This window comes from Acinonyx jubatus, chromosome D1 (genome assembly GCF_027475565.1).
Source record: "Acinonyx jubatus isolate Ajub_Pintada_27869175 chromosome D1, VMU_Ajub_asm_v1.0, whole genome shotgun sequence".
Classification (NCBI taxonomy): domain Eukaryota; kingdom Metazoa; phylum Chordata; class Mammalia; order Carnivora; family Felidae; genus Acinonyx; species Acinonyx jubatus.
The window spans coordinates 50,703,003-50,722,289 of NC_069390.1; the positions used below are offsets into that span (position 1 = coordinate 50,703,003).

Consider the following 19,287-nt stretch of genomic DNA (forward strand, 5'->3'; position numbering starts at 1 on the left):
TTCATTCTCTACAAACCATCCTTGACTTGTGTGTGATCTGATAGCAACCCCAATTAAGTTACTCATCTGCTTAATGTCTTTCAGTCACTACCTATTATCCCTGGGAAAAAGTACAGTACCTTTAACAAGGTCTTTTTCTCTGGTATCTGCTTATTTTTCCAGGTCCAAATCCCCTACACAGTTGGTGCTCTGGTTACACAAAAATACTCTGTTCTGTGCATACCTCATATTCTCTTACCCCTTCTTGTATTGTGCATGTTACTCTCTACTTTTGGAAACCTCTTCCTGCAATTATGTATAATTTCTTCTGGTCTTGCAAGTCTCAGCTGAAACATCATTTTGTTTGTGAAGTTTCCCTTCACTCCCTTGGCCTAATCAAGGGATTATTCTTTAAGTCTCTTATAACACTTTGTGTAAAACTCTATTAGAGCACTATACAATTGTGTATGTGTACATATATTTATATCATCTAATAGTTAATGCCAGGAGGGAAATCTATTCATCATTGTATCTTTTGCACCTAGCAGAGTGCTTAACTCCAAGTGCTTGGTAAATAATGTAGTCTAAGGTTTAATCATTTTTATAGCAGTTTGATGATGCTATTGGGTCTCAGTTGAGTCTACAGTTAAGAGTTCTGAATGTGTGTGTGTTTTATAGGTTGTACATTTGGTTTTGTTTTCCAATATACATTTATTTAAAAATGTATTGCTATGTTCTGAGAAGATATTTTAAAAGCATTATTATAACAGCTTTATATCACTCACTGTGCCACAGATGTCCACTCCCCTGAAATATTTAATCAAAATGTTTCCTAGGACAGAGCCATGACTCTGGGGCACACCACTTAAGCCATATCCTAAAATGAGTTGGCACCAATTTTTTAATCTCTACTTTTTGGGCTATTCAGCAAAACTATTTTTTTTTCTATAAGTAACTTCAAATAATTTCAGACATGAGTTGGGTATAAATAAACAGTTATATGTACTGTTACCTGGACTATATCTGTTTAATGTAGTAACAAAGATCTCATGAAAAAGTTCATCAAATGCCTTAGTGAAATTCAGATAAACCATATCAAATACTCATTCTTTAATCTAAGATCTAATGTCAGCTTCTTTGTGAAGCTTTTTCTGACAATCTCCTTCCCCAAATGGATAAATTACTATCTCTGTTGTGTTCCTCAGAGCGTTTTAAAATACCCTTATTATATCAATGGTTTTATATTACAATTACTTTTATATTTGTCCTCTCCAGCTAATTATGTACTCCTTGACATAAACCAAATGATATGCATCATTGTATACACTTTACAATGCCTGGTACCTACAAAGTAATGATCAACATTTATTGAATCACTAAGTAACATTTATCTTAATGGCATTAGTTAATTGGTTTAACATGCTGATATTTATCTTTAAAAGTTAACTACGTTTTTAGTCATGAAATTCTTAGTGAATCCATGATGGAGCAAAGTAATCACTATTATTTTTTAAGTGTTTGTAAAAATATTTTTTCTTTTTTTTTAATTTTTTTTAACGTTTATTTATTTTTGAGACAGAGACAGAGCATGAACGGGGGAGGGGCAGAGAGAGAGACAGACACAGAATCGGAAGCAGACTCCAGGCTCTGAGCCATCAGCCCAGACCCCGACCCGGGGCTCGAACTCACAGACTGTGAGATCGTGTGAGCTGAAGTCGGACGCTTAACCAACTGAGCCACCCGGGCGCCCCTGTAAAAATATTTTAAACAATGTTTTAAATTATTGTTTGGTAAGAGATGTGGAAATAAATGTACAATTATAAAACACTACACAAATTTGCATTCTCGCCATCACCACCACCACCATCATTATTATTATCGATATTATTATAGTCTTTATAGTTTCAAAAAGACTAAACCAAATCTTTTGGTAAAGCAGTTAGATAGAAAAGAATCCAAAAAGTGTAGCTTTGATAGTTGAAACTGGAGAAAAACGGCAACATAACTTAGTTTGAGAATTTCCTAAGGATACAACCAGATGATGCTACTTAGACACTGGCCAATGTGTAACAAAAGGCAAGGACGGAAAATGGTCTCAGGTCAAAAGTTCAGATGTTATCAAAGAAAATCTCAGTTAACTGGGGCGCCTGGGTGGCTCAGATGGTTATCTGACTTCCTGGGTCATGATCTCACAGTTAGTGAATTCGAGCTCCAAGGCAGGCTCTGTGCTGACAACTCAGAAACTGGAGCCCCCTTCGGAGTCTGTGTCTCCCTCTCTCTCTGCCCCTCCCGTGCTCGTGCTCTATCTCTGTCTCTCCAAAATAAATAAACATTAAAAAAAACTTAAAAAAAAGAAATTCTCAGTTAAGGAAGCTGAGAGAAATGCATATTCATAGCACTAGTTTTTATGACTTTTAAAGCAGAGATGACCTTCCCTTTTCTTTCAAACCACATCCTACAGAGAATCTCAACACTTAAGTCCAATGAGGATGAGTAAGGGCAGAGGCAGGGGCTCAGAGCCCCACTTGCTTGACTTTCACTTTTCTCTTCCCCTGAAAGAGCCCCCTAATGCTGCTTCTTAGGGCCCTAGGGGTGCACAAAACAATATGAAAATGTGATTCAAAACCTTGCATCTGCCTCCCTCCCACAGTTGTAACTCCATATTTTCCTTCATTTGTTTTGATCCTTCTCTAACCATCCCTTTACATTGCCTTCTTTTGATGTAGCCTTTCCTCTCTTTCTCTTCCATCTCTTTCACCTTTCTCTTCATTTTTTAAATTTCTGTTTTCCCCTACTAAGCAGGGGAGAGATGGTGGAAGGGAGTTTGCTGGGATGATATTCTAAAGAACGGATCTTCCTGTAGCTCCATTAATGCAGTTGAGGTTGTCAGGATATTATTGATGAGGTATAATTCAGCTACTGTTTTACTAATGGTCTTGCAAGCACAGAGCCTTGGATAAATGTAGTTGTGTTTGCAGCCATCAGAAGGGGAAAGAACTCTAGGGAAGGGGAAAGTATGCAGAAACCTAGCTGAGGTGGACTGGCCAGCTACACCTCTATCCAGAGTGTCTCCTTTCTGTGGTAACATATTGAAGATTCCATGCACTGTTTCAACAAGAAAGAACAAGATAGCATACTTAAGAAAACTTGTGAAAATACCACCTAAATGATAGTTTGAAGCCACATAGTTACAATAGCAAGGACTTTAGAGTAAGAAATTCAGAGTTAAAGTTCTAGTTATTATTTTTATCTGTGAGTCACAGAGCTACTGACATGACATTTTCTGAGTTAGGGTTTTCTCAACTGTAAAATGATTATTATTACAGATGCCCTATCCATCTGAAGGGTGGCTGTGGGTGTGAAATGAGATAATATATACTCAAGCGCTTTGAACATTCTAAAGCCTAATACATAATCATTGTTTTCCATCCTTTCCCAGATTACCTAATTTGTTAAAAACTTCTGGTTATTTACTTGAGACCTCTGATCTCCTTTCTTGTTTCCTAGAAATGTGTCAAAGGGGACACATTTTCTTTGTAACAAGCCATCATCCTCTTCACAAAAGAGTTCAAGTCTGTGCTCTGTCCACTTTGCTCTTTACTTACCTCCTGCGAATGAAATTTGCATCACATTCCAGAGAACCCCTGGTCTGTGTCAGCTACCCTAGGCTTAGACTAGGCTATGTTTGAACAAGTGACTCCAGGGGAGTCCTAAAATATAGCTATATCCGTGCAAGTCACTTCAGAAAAGCCCTGGGCTGTGTCTGGGCCAATCATCCCAAAGGTACTCTGGGTGTGTCTCAGTCCTCATTGCTGGTGAACTCTGGGGTTCTGCCTTGTCACATTCTCAAAGAAGCTTTGTCCAGGGGTGTGCCAGACACCCCAGGTAAATCCTGTCAGTCCCTATAAAGAATTTCTGAGTTGTGCAGCATTAGTCACTTCAGAGAAGCTCTGGGCTGGGCCTGTGTCAATCACTCTAGAGGATTCCAGGCTGGGTCTCAGGTGTTTACTGGAACGGAGTGATTCCCCCAATGCTTCCTCTTCCTCAGGTAAAGTCATAGGTTCAGTTTCTGACAGGTGTGAGTTTTGAGGAATTCCCAGACATGCAAAAATCCATGAAGATTCTGCAATCCCATAATTGGAGGAAGTGCTTTGCTGCAGCTCCAACTTTTCCTGCACTCATGAGGCTACAAGAGCAAGGGAAAAAACAGTGGTCTGTCTATTCTCCAAGGTTTGCACCAGAGAGAAATCAGAAGAGCATGCCAGTATTCTTTTTTCCCCTCAAGATTATTGAGATAAAATTGACATGTAATGTTGTGTAAGTTTAAGATACATAATGTGATGATTTGATACACGGATATATATATTGAAATGATTACCACAATAGAGTTAGTTAACATGTCCATCGCTTCACATAATTATCTTTTTGTTTATGTGTGTGGTGAAAATATTTAAGATATACTCTCTTAGCAAGTTTCAAGTACAGAATACAGTATTGTTAATGATAGTCACTATGTTGTATATTTGATCCCCAGAACTTATTCATCTTAAGTTTGTACCCTTTGACCAATGTCACCATACCCCCGTCTCTGATAACCACTATTCTACTTTCCTTCTCTCTGAGTTTGGTTTTTTTAGATTCCACATATAGATGAGATCATACAGTATTTGTCTTTCTCTGTCTGACTTATTTTACTTAGCATAATGCCCTTGAGTCTCATCCATGTTGTTGAAATAGCCAGATTTCCTTCTTGGTTATGGCTGATTAATATCCCATTGTATATATGTATACATATGCCATATTTTCTTGATCCACTCATCTGTAAATGGACACTTAGATTTTTCCCATGTCTTGGCTATGGTGAACAATGCTACAATGAACATGGTAGTGCAGGTATCTCTTTAAGACAGTGATTTTATTTCTATCATTCCAGTATTCTTTTACATCTTCCTTCACTTTTGATTCTCATTGGGCTAATTCTTTGGGAGTGTTTCCGATCTGGATTCGGAAGTTTTCATGCATGGAGAGGATAACTCATTAATCACTGTCTAAGCCAAGTGGAGAAGCAGTTGGCAGGGGATACTGTTGGCTGGGGAGGCTAGTAACTCCTGGATAAGGTGAAAACAAGAAAGTCTGAATAACAGTCTGAAAATCCTAACACTTCTTGAATAAGAAATGAAGTTGAGGGAGTAAGATGATGTCCATGCTTTGTGACAAAATTCTCCCAAGGTGATTAGGGCTTCATCTGAAGACTCTAATGCATGTCTGAACATTTTTTATAGTGTTTCTGAAACAGACATTTGACCACATGTTTCTTACTAAAGGCAGTAACCATACCTGACTTTTTCATTATTGTTTGCTTAATATTTAGCGAAGTGCCTGCAAATATGTGCTTGCATTTTTCTACAAGCCGTATATAAAATACTGACCTTCTGCATCATACTTCACCTATATGACCTGAGATTTCCATTTTAATTAATTAGGATGGCACATTCATCTTGCAGTTTGTTGTAGGGAAGTATACCACATTTCCAACAAAGGTTGGAATAAATAATAAAGGTGACTCACTGGATAAAAAAGAATAGCTATTTATTCTTCCCCTTCAGTGGTCCCTGGGAGTTTTAATTCTCCCTATTTCCTACTCTACAGTCTGCCAGTAGCCAGTGGATGACTGAAATGGGAGTACAAAAGCCTACTTCTTTGGCATGAAGCAGAACAAACTAAGCTTTATTTATTCCCTGGAGTTCCCTGCTGGAACTGCTGAGTCTGGAATTGCACCCAAAATTATATTTTTGCTCAGCTTCTTCTCCATTCCTACTCTACTACATTTAATGGTTTCTCCTTAATAATTCACTTGCACTTGAGTCCTTGGCTCCATATCTGGTTCTGGGATAACCCAGTGAAATCAACTGATCCTGAGGCAAGATCAATTACTGTAAGTTTGGAGAAGATGTTTCTAAAAGGTGAGAAGAGATTCATAGCAAGGATATGAAGGAAAAGGTTTAAACTTTCTGGGAATAAAACCTCTTTCATGCCTCTTTAATGGATCTTCTCCAGACTTTCAGAATATCGATACTTTATTGCAGGAACTTGAGCACTGTATTTCCTCACATGCAATCCACCATCAAATCCTATCAATTCTTCCTCCAAAAATTATTTAGAATTAATTTGTATTGATACTACTCTATTCCAAGTCACCACCACTTCTCAACTGGATTACCCATTCGTTTGTTCATCTTCATACACTATTGAAAAACTATAGAATAATTTCATTGTAATGTAAAGTTTGCATTGGGCAAAGCAAACCAAAATATAACCTTCAACACTGAATGTCAAAGGCCTTGCCATCAGGAGCTCTCTTACCTGTTTTAAAGAAAATTTTAGAAGTAGGACTATAATTGAAGCTCCGTTCACAAAGAGAAGCATCTCTTGTTTTGTGCAGCTTCTGAATTCTGGAAAGTGGCACTGATTCCCATGACCATATAAGAAGCTGCCCCACTGGTTCAGAGCATCATATCAACTGCATTATCTCAGTACCAAATACTCTTTTACTAAATAAACCATCATTGACATTTTCATTCTATTGTTATAATGCTTGTTAAATATCTACTGTGGCAACCTTCAACATCACTGAACTGCATATCTGAGCAGTCTATGTTGTCTCTCCAGGTACCAGCTGTTGTTTCTGTTAATGCTCTGGCTTCAAACTTGCATATATTTTGAGTGGTATTCCCTAACCCTATTTTTCCATAGTATTTTAAATGCAGAGTTTTCCAGAACATATGGTTTTCAGGAATTCTCATGTCATGTTAAAACAAAAATAATTGTGCAGCTTTAATTTTTAAAGACTTACAGGTACACTGGGAAAAGACAAACATGTAAAAACCAGTACAGCATAGTATATGCAAAATTTAACTTATCTGTTGATAAAATTGGAATAGATGCATATAGCAGAGAATAATTTATGCTGCTTGAGGGATCACACTAGGGCCTTGAAAGATGAGATGGATCCGGCTAACGTACAGATGGAAAGAACTTTTCAAACAGAGAAAATGGAGTACTGGACATCACCAGCTGCTAATCATCTAAACTACTAACACAGAAGTATGAATGAAATTCACTATATTCTCTAATTTACTCAATCATTTCTTCCATAATCTTCAAAATTTATTTCCTTCAAATTAAAATTTTAGTTATATTTTACCTACTATGTACGCAAAATTTCAAACGTTTGATGACAAATGTTATTGATGGGACAATAGGGAAAGAAGAACCCTTGTAAATTTCTGGTGGGAAGGTAAAATGGTATAATCAATTTGGAGGGAAATTTGCCAATATATAACAACATGGTACATGTATTCACCCTTTGCCCAATTTCTAGATTTCCATCTGTCAGATACACTGGCAAAAATATGAAAATGCTTGTGTATAAAGATATTTTTTACAGCATGATTTATAATTGTAAAAGAGTCATTAAATAAACTATGGTATATCTAAAAAATAGAGTACTATGAAATCATAAGAAGAATGAGAAATATTTTTGTGGTTAAGGAAGAGCTATGTTGCAGTTAGCTAGATCCATTTTAAACTTTGATGAAAACAGTATCACAATAGAAATTTATACTACTACTTCAACAAGGCTTAAGAACCTGAGTATGGGATAGAAAGCCTGTGAAAGCTCAGCTCATTCTTCCTGGGAAAACAGTAAGGACTAAAATGTATGTGGGGTTATAAAGGTGTAAGTATGGGCATTATCAATCCATGTTTCAATATTTAAATCACATACCAGTGAGATTAGAAGAACTAACATGCTTCAAGGGCATGCAAACTGAATAAGACAGTGATGACGGTTATGCATTGGTAAGGATTACAGGGTTTTCTCTCTGATGAATGGAGTCAGATCTGCCCGATGGAAAAGAAAGTGACATGATGATTTTTCACTGGTCTTGTCCTCTGTTATTATGTATCCCCACAATAGGATTATAAGCAGTTTCATGCTGTTCACAATGTGGACATAGTAATGTGAATATCCGGAATTATATGGCACAGAATTATTGAAATACCAATAAGAAAAAATAACATAAGCCTACAATGAACAGAGGAGTTTTCCAGGAGGTAGAAACAGGGCCAACCTACTTCTCTGCTCTTTTCCCTCTTCTGAGCTTCCCAATAATCATTTCAGCAGCTGGGTTTCATCCCAACAGAGATGGCAAAGGAGGCAGAGAAATCCCAAATATGAAACTGATTGCTCCACATTGAGTACACTTTACTCTCGTTTCTTAACGTTTATGGGATGCAAAATCTAAGGCCTAAAGCCTTGCGGAAAGTCCGGCCAAGGGCATTCTTCACTTCATTATTTCTCAGGCTATAGATGATGGGGTTCAACATGGGAGTCACAACAGTGTAGGACAATGACAGCAGCTTTTTGCTCTCAGGCGAATTATTGGATTTAGGCCGGAAGTAGGTGAGGCTTGAAGATACATAGAATAGGGAGACAACAAGGAGGTGGGAGGAGCAGGTAGAGAAGGCTTTATGCTTCCCTTTAGCTGATGGAATCTTAAGGATGGCAGCAGCAATGCGAATGTAGGAACACAGGATCAGCAAGCAGGGTATCATGATGACCAGCACAGTTCCAACAATCGCATAGATCTCAAACATTGCTGTGTCTGCACACACCAGTCTCAGCACAGGTGGGCTGTCACAGAAGAAGTGGTTCACCTTGTTGGTGCCACAGAATGGAAAGCTGAAGAGCCAAGTGGTCTGCACAGTAGCTATGGGAAAGCCTGGAAACCAGGAGGCAACAGCCAATTTGGCACGTGTCCTCTGGTTCATGATGACTGGGTAGTGCAAGGGATTGCAGATGGCTACATAGCGGTCATATGCCATGGTGGCCAGGAGGATGCATTCAGCAGCTCCAAAGAAGAACAAGAAATACATCTGCATGGCACAGCCAAGGAAGGAGATGGTTGTGTCCCGGGCAAGCAGGGTCCCCAGCATCTTGGGCACGATGACTAGGTTGAAGCCAATCTCCAAGAAGGACAAGTTCCTGAGGAAGAAGTACATGGGGCTGTGCAGCATGGGGTCAGCCAAGGTAACAAGAATGATGAGGCTGTTTCCCAATAGCGTGACCAGGTAGATGATTAGAAATGTCAGGAAGAGTAGTGACTGTATTTCAGTAGGTAGGGAAGAGAAGCTCATGAGGATAAACTCCCCAACTCTTGTCCGGTTTCCTTCAGCCATCAATACAGAAATGAATCTCCAGCTTCAGTCATGAAGAGAAATTCTTGATTGGAGGAATCAGAATCTTGGTTTGTTTATCAGACTCCTTTTTAGTGTCAGGAAAAGAGGCTGGGTCGGGATCTCAGTTGGAAAAGGAAGGGCCTTGAGCTGTCTAAGAATAAGACACAAGGAAGGATGGCCAGAGCTTAAGTTCTGAGATGGGCCTGGGCCACCTTCTGGAAGAGTTGATATTTCCTTATTTGTACATTAACATGTACAGAATGGTCATACCAAATCAGAACCATAAGTCCCTGAAGGAGCCATCAAGGGGCACATTTTGGAAGAAATTATATTCCTGAAAACACCTCAACTTTTGAGATACAAGCCCAAAGTTCATGATTTCATTAAAAACACATACATGTGAATTTATAAAAACTTTAGAAATATATTTAAAATGCAGAATTTATATATTCAATGCAGAATACTGCATCTAATAAGTTTTCTACTCTTCATGAATCTTTCTTGCTGGCTGTAATTTGGGAGGAGCATGTATTGAGGACAATTAACACATGCCTGTGTTTTGTCCTTTTATATATGCATTTTATAGGGGAGGCAACTTATCCCAGAGAAGTTAAGGAAAGAGTGAAAGTGGTAGGTCTCGAATCCAAACCACATCTGTTGAATTCCAGAGTTCTCAGACTTCCACTGGACTGTGATTCATTGGACTATTCTACCTTGATCTGAGGACTAACTCATTAATGCTTAAGAAAATAAAATGGGAATTTCTGCAAAATCACATTTTGTATGATTTCTTTCTAATTTTCAACTTATTATCATATTCCCTTCTTTCCTCATTATTTTGGTAATCTAGAACATTGAATTCTAATGGAGGAATTATGAGATGAAGTTGGAAAATAAGTAATAAAGGAATTGGATGTGGTTAGGAAACTATTATACAAAAAATACAAGCTTAAAAACAGAAATAAAAACATTATTAAGAGCACTAGAAACCAGAATTGAAACAAAGTAAAAGAGAAACAAGCTTGTGGTCCTTGTTTTGGATATGTTACATCAATAGACTTTTATTGTATGCTAAGGAATTTGGACCTTATTCTATAGATAAAGAGAGCTGCCTGAATATATGAAGCATGGGAGTGACATTGTTATATATGTCACATACAACACATAGAAACATCATTCTGACATTGAAAATGAATGGTATAAGGTGAATTAGGGGAGGGATGAAATCTGTGTACCTGGGATCAAGAAAATCGGGTGGTATACTCATCCTCCGATTTCATACACAATCCATTTTTAAGCAATAGACAAACTACTGAAGCTCAATATTAGTCAGGTAATGGTGAGTAATTTGAATTTGAAGGTTGTATTTAAAACTCCAAAACATCCATGAAGGAAGAGAAAGTCATTCTTGCCAAAGAATAATGATCAGACTGATCTAAGATTTCTCTGAAGCACTAAAAATTAAATGAAGCAATGTCTACAGTTTTGAGATCAACTTCAGAAAAACCAAATACAAGTTTCAAAAATTAATAATAATAAAAGGATCATTGATGCCACAAACAAATAATCTTAATTAGAGACTCCTACTGTCATTCAGTACAACCCAGCCCTGTGCTTTTCAGAGTAAGTAGAGAAAGTCATGAGAGGTATGAAGACACAATTTAAATTAGTGGAATAAATCCGAGACATGAGAACAGTTGTTCCCTTTCTCAAGAAAGAGTCTGAGCGAAACTAAAGACACGTTGATTGTTTTCAATATGTACTCTCAACAAAGCCCCATAAGATATTGAATATTGAATAAGCAGTCACTAAAAATAACAGCCTTAGGTCAGAAAAGACCATGGTGGTTGGGGCAGAGTGGGGATGAGAATGGCAAACCACGATTATCAAATTAAAAGGTTGTGGAGTGTAGTGCTAGAAACTTAAGAAAACTGAAGTGATGAATTAGAATATAAGTTTGAGAAATCATGCCCACATCACTGAGAAAAATTTTGAAAATATGAAAATAATGAGAGTAATAATAAAGGAAAATACAGGAAATACAATCAACTTGCTAGGCATTTCAGAATGACATGACAAAAAGGAAAGAGAGACAATACTCAGAGAAGTACCAGGGGAAGAATAAATGTCTCTGAGCTAAAGGAAGGCATGACTTTGAACTGAAAGAACCCCTAAGCACAAAACAAAATAAATTTTAAAAGATTTACACAAACATTTCTTTATATTAGTGAAAGTTTTTTCTTTAATTTGAAGATAGGGGAAAATTCTGTTAAGTAACTGACTAGAAAATGGTAAAAATAAAGCAAAATGAATTTTAAAGACCCCTATAAATCACAACCAAACAGAAACGTTAGCACAACTGCAAAGGAAAAAAATAAATCAGAGAACTCTTTCTAGGAAGAGAGGGGAGATATATTTTTCCTTATTCTTTCCACTAAGTGTCACTAAAACCCCTAGACGTTATATGTGAAAGAAACAAAAGAAGATTCTGAAAGATGGAGAGAAGTTGGACCAGCTAGATATCTCAGAACCCAAGGAAGGTCATGGTAGTTAAGTTCCCCAGGATTTCATTTTTCCTCTAGAACCCAAACTACTTTCTCAATACAATCTGGATATCTATGTAAAAATAATAGACAACACTACACTTACAAGTAAAACATTAGAGCAGAGATTCTTAAATTTGGAGGATGATGCAACCTTTTGAGATTCTGACAAAAACTATGGAATCTCTGTCCTTCAAAAAATATATAATATTGAATGTGTTTTGGAGGAAGCCTCAGCTCTCCCAAAGTCCTTCTGAAGATTCCCAGCTTGGTTTCACAATAAGTTTTGGAATTTGGGCCAGTGCAATAAGACTAGGAAAATAAATAAGAAATAAATATTGGAAAGAAAAAGATAACATTATTATAGAGGAAGATGAAAAACTATCAATATTAAAAATTCAATTGGTTGACTAGTCATAGTACTAATATATCAAATAAGTGGTTTTCCAGCATTCGTGAAAACAAATGCTAACTAAAAAAAAGTTTCAGTGTATCATTAACAATCAAAGTACATTAGAATAAGCATTTTAAAAATAGACATGCTCTTATGGAATGTAATGAACTGATATAATTGGAAAAATGTCTTGGATAAATTGAATGCCATATTGTCTTCATGAAGAAACAAGTAGTATTATAAAGATGTCAATCACCAACAAATTAATAGTAAATTTAATGTGGTTCCAAAAACATTAAGTAGAGCAAGAATATATATACCATTAGATATTAAAACACATGTTAATACTATCTCACAATATTTTGTTTTATTCTCTCATAATTTTAAAATACTTTAATATGTTTACTTGTGCATGCTTCGAAGAATTGTACGTTAGGCAAATAATTGAAACAAAATGAATCCTAGGAGCAGTGCATATATAAAAGGAATTCAGTAAACAGCTCTGGGGCAACTTGAGGGGAAAATAAATGTTGCATTCTCACCTTAAACAATACAACAAAATACATCCAGTATGGATGATTTAAATGTAAATACAAAGTCATAGTTGAATTTGAAAAAAAAAATGTATGTTAATATTTACTTTAGCTTTCTGAAGGTCTTTCTCAGCATAAACTTTAAAACAGAACCTAAAAAAGGTAAGATCCACTGATTTGAAAATATAAAATTAAATGTTTGAACATTAAAAGCCTAACTGAGAAATTAAAGACAAATACCAAATGAAGACAATATCTAGAAGATAAATTTCAAGAGATTGTTGCAGATTATCTAAGAGAAAATTAAGTAAAGTTATAGTCATTCAATTCACATCACCAGAAATCAAATGCCAAAAAACCAGTAAAGAAGGCTCAAAGTCATCAGAAATCAAATACAATTAAAAAAGAAGAGATTATTTGTCTTAAATATTTAAAATATTATATATTTATTTTGGGTACAAGTGAAAGAATATAAACATTTGAACACTGTAGGTCCAGATGATAAGTGGATTTCACTGTATGTTTATAGTCTCTTTGAACTGGCAATTCCATGTCTACAATTTTAGATTAAGATTATGTGCAAATTTTATCTATCAGAATGCTCCTCTCAGTTTTATTTACAATAGAGTACTTAAAACAAAGAAACAGTAAAGAGTATTCTAGATATATAAAAATAGATCAGTGAAATAAATTGTATTACATCTATACTACAGAATGCTATGAAGTAATTTAAAGTATGTTAAAAGAATATCAAATGGCATGTGAAAATATTCAATATGTTTTGCTAAGTTGATAAATTAGGCTACAAAATAGCATACTCAATGTAAGACATTTATTTCAAAATGTATATATATATACACACACATACATACATACAAATATACATGCATATATATCCATATAGAAACCTTCAGTTCTATTCCTTTGTTAATATGTTAGTGGTGCAATTACAAGCGCTTTAATTTTCTTCTTTGTATTTTATATTTTTTATCCTATCTACAGTGAAATATATTGCTTTTTATTTAAGAACACTTGAATATAATAAAGAATAAAATACATATAACACAAAACAACCCATAAAAAAAGGGAAAGATGAAAAATAGGAAAATATTTGCAATAACAGCAACAAATAATAAAAAGCATTTGTCTAATTGATAAATAATTAGCCATATAAGTAAATTTTTAAAGGACATGATCTCCCCAAAAGAGAAATAGAAGACACAAAAATTTATTTCACCAAAAAGTGCCAATGGCCAGTAAGCATATAAAAATTGCTCTATTTTGCTAGTAATAAAATTAAAAATTAACATATAAATTAAATTTCTTCATCATCTTTGAAATATTTAAAAACATGATATTCAGTGCTAGTCAGGGGTGGTGTAGTAAGCCATATCTTATTTTGTTTAGGGCTTTATAATTAGTATAATCTCTTTAAAAATCAATTTGGCATACTTGTGTGAGGATCCTTTACTGCTCATACACTTTGATGCAAGAACTCCTCTGGTAGAAGAGATGGAGGCAATGATTCTACATGTAAGTTTGTGCAGGGCCAACCATCATGAAAAAAGAAGATGCTAACACTGCACACCTATGATAAATTTCTAATTTTGGAAGTATATTCTTGTAGAAAGGCTGAAAGGGTACATGCAAAATTAAAAACTGGTCTACTTCAAGTGGTAAAAAGTGGGGATTTATTTTATTTTTATTTTCCTGGATTTCTAAATCTTCTACAGTGAGCTAGCTACATTTGCTATATAATAGCAATAAAAATATTACAAGTGAAAGTGTTGATAATTATACTCATGATGAAGCTGGAAATACCGACTGAATATATAAGAGATTTATGGTTTGTGCTTTATATTCATTCTCTCATTTTCTTCTTACAGCTATGATTTAAAGGCCATCATTATCGTTCCTATTTATTTATTTATTTATTTATTTATTTATGTATCTCTTACTTATTGTCAATTTGGCTAACATACAGTGTGTAAAATGTGCTCTTGGTTTTCGGGGTAGATTCCCGTGGTTCACCGCTTACACACAACACCCAGTGCTCATCCCTACAAATGCCCTTTTCAATGCCCATCACCCATTGTCCCCTCTCCCCCACTCCTCCAGCCACCCTCAGTTTATTCTCTGTATTTAAGAGTCTCTTATGGTTTGCCTCACTCCCTCTCTGTTTGTAACTATTTTTTCCCCTTCCCTTCCCCCCATGATCTTCTGTTAAATTTCTCAAGATCCACATATGAGTGAAAACATGATACTAGTCATCTTCTCTCTTTCCTATATCTTTAAAAATATTTCAGTTATCCAGATATTATAATTACCTATTTGCATCTTGATCTGTAAACTCCTTCAGAAAATTAACTGCCTCGGTCATCATTACAGGAGGAAGCCCAGGGATTAGCCAGATATGTGATTTGAGATGACTGGATGAATGAAAATACGAATTTGACAAAGTTTATTCTCTCTGGAGTTTCCATTCATCATTGAAATTCCTACTTTTCTCAGTGACTGCCCTCCCTTTAGTCAGAACTCCACTTTCACTGGAAGCTCCATTTCAGGACAAAGTATAATGTTTTGTGCTGGTGAGGAGGAATGGAAAGGAAGAGGGAGAAGAGATGAAAGGGCCCACTGGGTTCCCACAGAACTTCTGGAAACTACCAGGGAAGAAGAGATGGCACCTTGGCCTAAGACTGAGAGACATCACACAATCTGGTGGTCACGGCTGGCCCACAGGCTCCTTCCAAGTCCCTTCAGAACTTCTGCAGGATCATCCTTCTGCTAATCATTAGCCTGACTACCCCAGGAGTAGGAGCCCACTCTTCAAGGCCTTTTGCACCCATAAAATTGCCCTAAAGAAGTAGCATGCTCTGATGTGCTCTGCCTCATGAATGTCTCACTGAGGCAAGTCTTCCCCAAGTAATCAGAGGAAAGTCAAACTTGGAGGAAGTTTATGTCCTGTGGAGGCTGCAAAGCTGGGTCAGAAAGCTTTAGAGGATAGAACTGGGAAAAAAACTAGTAATCTCAATCTTTATGTGGTCTCATATCTCACTTATGACATAGAAAGAGAGGAACTTATGAGATCTTCCCAGTGTGGACACAAGAATAAAATGAGGTGTCCCTCCAAATCCTGCCAAACCTGGTCCAGTTGAGCACCTGAACTTGGAGAAGAGTCCCGGGCTAATCTGACCGTTGGTAGAAGCCTTACCTGTGCCTAATAGGGATATCTGCCTTGTTCAGCTCTGCCTGACACCCATGCTTGCTTCATGCCTGCCCTAGAGTATTGGAAAAACTCTGGCTCTGTTGTCAGAAGAGCCAAAAGAGGCACCAGGGAAGTCTTACTTTCTATTCTGGATGAGCCATTACTGTCTGGACTCAAAGTCAGGTCCCTCCTGCCTTCAGGCATGAGTGAGCATATCTGTGAGCAAACATGGGTTGGCCATGCATTCAGTCCTGATAGGAGAATTATTCCCAGCTATGTCTCTTTTATACTCAGGACCAGGTGAAGGGCTGGCACTTGCATATTCCCCCCAGGAATTATTGGGCTCACCTTAGCTGCTCTTTCTACCCTCCCACAAGGGTGCCTGACCTTTCTTAAACCTATTGTCCTTTGAGACCATGATGAATTTCAGATGCCTACAGGAAAAATTTCAAGAAAACAAAACAAAACAAAACAAACACACAAAAGCATCCTGGCTAGGGGACGTAGGATTTTGTAGAATAAAGCACTAAATTTGAAGTCAGAGTAACTTAAATTTAATCCTAGCACTAGATCTCTCCAGTTTGTTATACTCAGCAATTTTTATTTTTAAAGATTTTATTTTTATCCAATCTTTACACCCAACTGTGAGGCTCAAACTCACAACTCCAAGATCAAGAGTTGAGGCTCCACCAACTGAGCCAGCCAGACTGCCGGTGTTTTGCAATTTTTTAAAGTATCAATGTAAAAAACATCATATACATATCGTACAACTGCATATATTTTATAGAAGAAAATCTCAACGGGTACCTGGATGGCTCAGTCGGTTAAGCGTCCTATTTCGGCTCAGGTCATAATCTCACCATTCCCAAGTTCCCAAGTTTGAGTCCTGCATCAGGCTCTGTGCTGATAACTCAGAGCCTGCAGCCTGTTTCAGATTGTGTCTCTCTCTCTCTCTCTCTCTCTCTGCCCCTCTCCCACTCACGCTCTGTCTCTCTCTTTCTCTCTCTCTCTCAAAAATAAACACTAAAAGAATAAAAAAAAGAAAATCTCAATTATGTAAATATAATTTATTATTAGAAAATTTCTGTAAAGATATATAGAAAATTGATGAGTTACCTCTGGGCAGGGAAATAGGGTACCAGAGGTCAGTATTGAGACAGATATCTACTTTTGATTGTATATAATTTTATATTGGTTGAATTTTTGACTTAAAACATTTTTAATTTTGAAATAATTTTAGATTTATAAAAGAGTTGCCAAGATAGTAAGAATTCCTTTTTACACTCCATGCAGGTTTCCCTAGTTTTAACATCTTACATGACCCTGGTTCATTGCCCAGAACTTTAAAAATTAACATTGCTACAATACTATTAAGTAGACTACAGGCCTTATTTGAATTTGATCAGTTTTCCCACAAATGTTTCTCTTCTTTACCAGGATTCATTCCATGCAACTGAATTGCATTTAGTTGTTATATATCCTCACTTTTCTCTAATCTGTGATGTTCTTAGATCTTGTGTTTTCATGATTACATGGGTTTTTTGGTTTCGTTTGGTTTGGTTTGGAGAGGCGGAAATAATACCAGAGAGTGAAGTGCCTTTCTCATCACATCATATCAGGATGTACAGGATATAAACATGACTTTTCACTATCCCCTTTCCACATTCTATTCCTTCCATGTGGGTTGCTAAGTCCAAGTCACATACAAGGAAGAGAAATTTATCTCCACCTCCAAAAGGAAGGAATCTGCTTGAATTTTTATCACGTGAAAGTATTTGGGTTTTTTTTTTTAATAGAAAAGAGATATTTGAAACAAATATCTAAACAAAACTAACATTCTGGTTTCTTTCACTGATTCCTAACCTTGTGACCTGGAAAAAATTATTCTGCGTGTCATTTTCATATGCATGAGATGCCCAGTACCTGTTGTGAGAAGAAAATGAGATAAAGTGTAGAAAACATGCTAAGCCATGACAAATGTCGTATATGGCAATGTTCCATTAAGATGCTATTTGACCTGGGCCTTGAAGGTTGCCATCAAAGTGGGGAAGGAGTATGCCAGTTGACTACATGATGACTAACATTACTACTAATACTGCTACCAACACCATTTCTGCAGTTACTGACTTAGATCTTTGTATATACAAATCCTTTTGATTTGTATATTATTCCTCCTTATTTTTAATTGGCTAACTCCTACACACTCTTCTGATACCACTTTAAATATCAATTCCTCGAGAAGAAGGAAATCTTGCCATGCGCAACAACATGGATGGAGGTAGAGAGTATTCTTCTCATCGAAAACCTAATCCACTAACCATTAACCACTAACAGCTAACCACTAACCCTTAACCCTAATCCTTCATCCTAACCATAACCTCACCTTAAACTTATCCCTCTGGAGATGTCTCTAAGCTGCAGGATAATAGGTCCATACCCTCATACTGGCACTAATCTTAACCCCAATCCTTATCCTAGCCCTAAAGCAAACCCTTATTCTATATAGGAGGGAAAAATATATATATATATACACATATATACATATATACATTTATATACATACAATGGAAAAATACTCAGCTATAAAAAAGAATGAAATCTTGCCATTTGCAATGACATGGATTGAGTTAGAGAGTATGATTCTAAGCAGAATAGGTCTGTCAGAGAAAGACAAAGACAACGATTTCACTCATATGTGGGATTTAAGAGATAAATGAGCAAAGGGGAAAAAAAAGGGAGAGGCCAACCAAGAAACAGACTCTTAACTATAGAGAACATATTGATGGCTACCAGGGGGGAGGTGGAGGGGAGATGGGTTAAATAGGTGATGAGGATTAAGGAGTGCACTTGTGATGAGCACTGGGTGTTGTATGGAAGTGTCAAATTACTATATTGTACACCAGAATGTAATATTACACTATATGTTAACTACCTGGAATTAAAATAAAAACTTTAGAAAAAATGTCACTTCCTTGATGAGGTCTTCTCTAGTCCAAATGCAAATTAAGACTCCTTCCTTTTATTCTTTCTCTGAGCACTAGGTTCTTTTCCTTCATAGCAATGATATCAATTTGTAATTACATATTTATTTGCGCAGTTCTTTGTTTAATATCTCTCCTGTCCAGGGGTGCCTGGGTGGCTCAGTCAGTTGGGCATCCAACTTCAGCTCAGGTCATGATCTCACAGTCCATGAGTTCGAGGCCCGCGTCAAGCTCTGTGCTGACAGCTCAGAGCCTGGAGCCTGCTTAAGATTCTGTGTCTCCCTCTCTCTCTGCCCCTCCCCTGCTCATGCTCTGTCTCTGTCTCAAAAATAAATAAAAACATTAAAAAATATATCTATCCTTGACCCCAAGGGCAAGGACTGTCTTTTGCTCATCCCTGTAAATCCTGTAC

The 19,287-nt window shown here is 36.6% G+C and overlaps 1 protein-coding gene across 1 annotated transcript; it reads right to left on the minus strand.

Moving 5' to 3' along the window:
* Positions 1-8,260: 8,260 nt before the first annotated feature.
* LOC106986498 (olfactory receptor 10A2-like) lies at positions 8,261-9,256 on the minus strand. The gene has a single exon (XM_015084661.3). It carries the CDS (start codon positions 9,217-9,219, stop codon positions 8,266-8,268), a length of 954 nt encoding a protein of 317 aa, XP_014940147.2. The 5' UTR covers positions 9,220-9,256; the 3' UTR covers positions 8,261-8,265.
* Between the last annotated feature and the right edge of the window lie 10,031 nt (positions 9,257-19,287).

Coding starts and splice junctions, on each gene's coding strand:
- LOC106986498 (XM_015084661.3), bottom strand. CDS start 9,219: ATGGCTGAAGGAAACCGGACAAGAGTTGGGGAGTTTATCCTCATGAGC.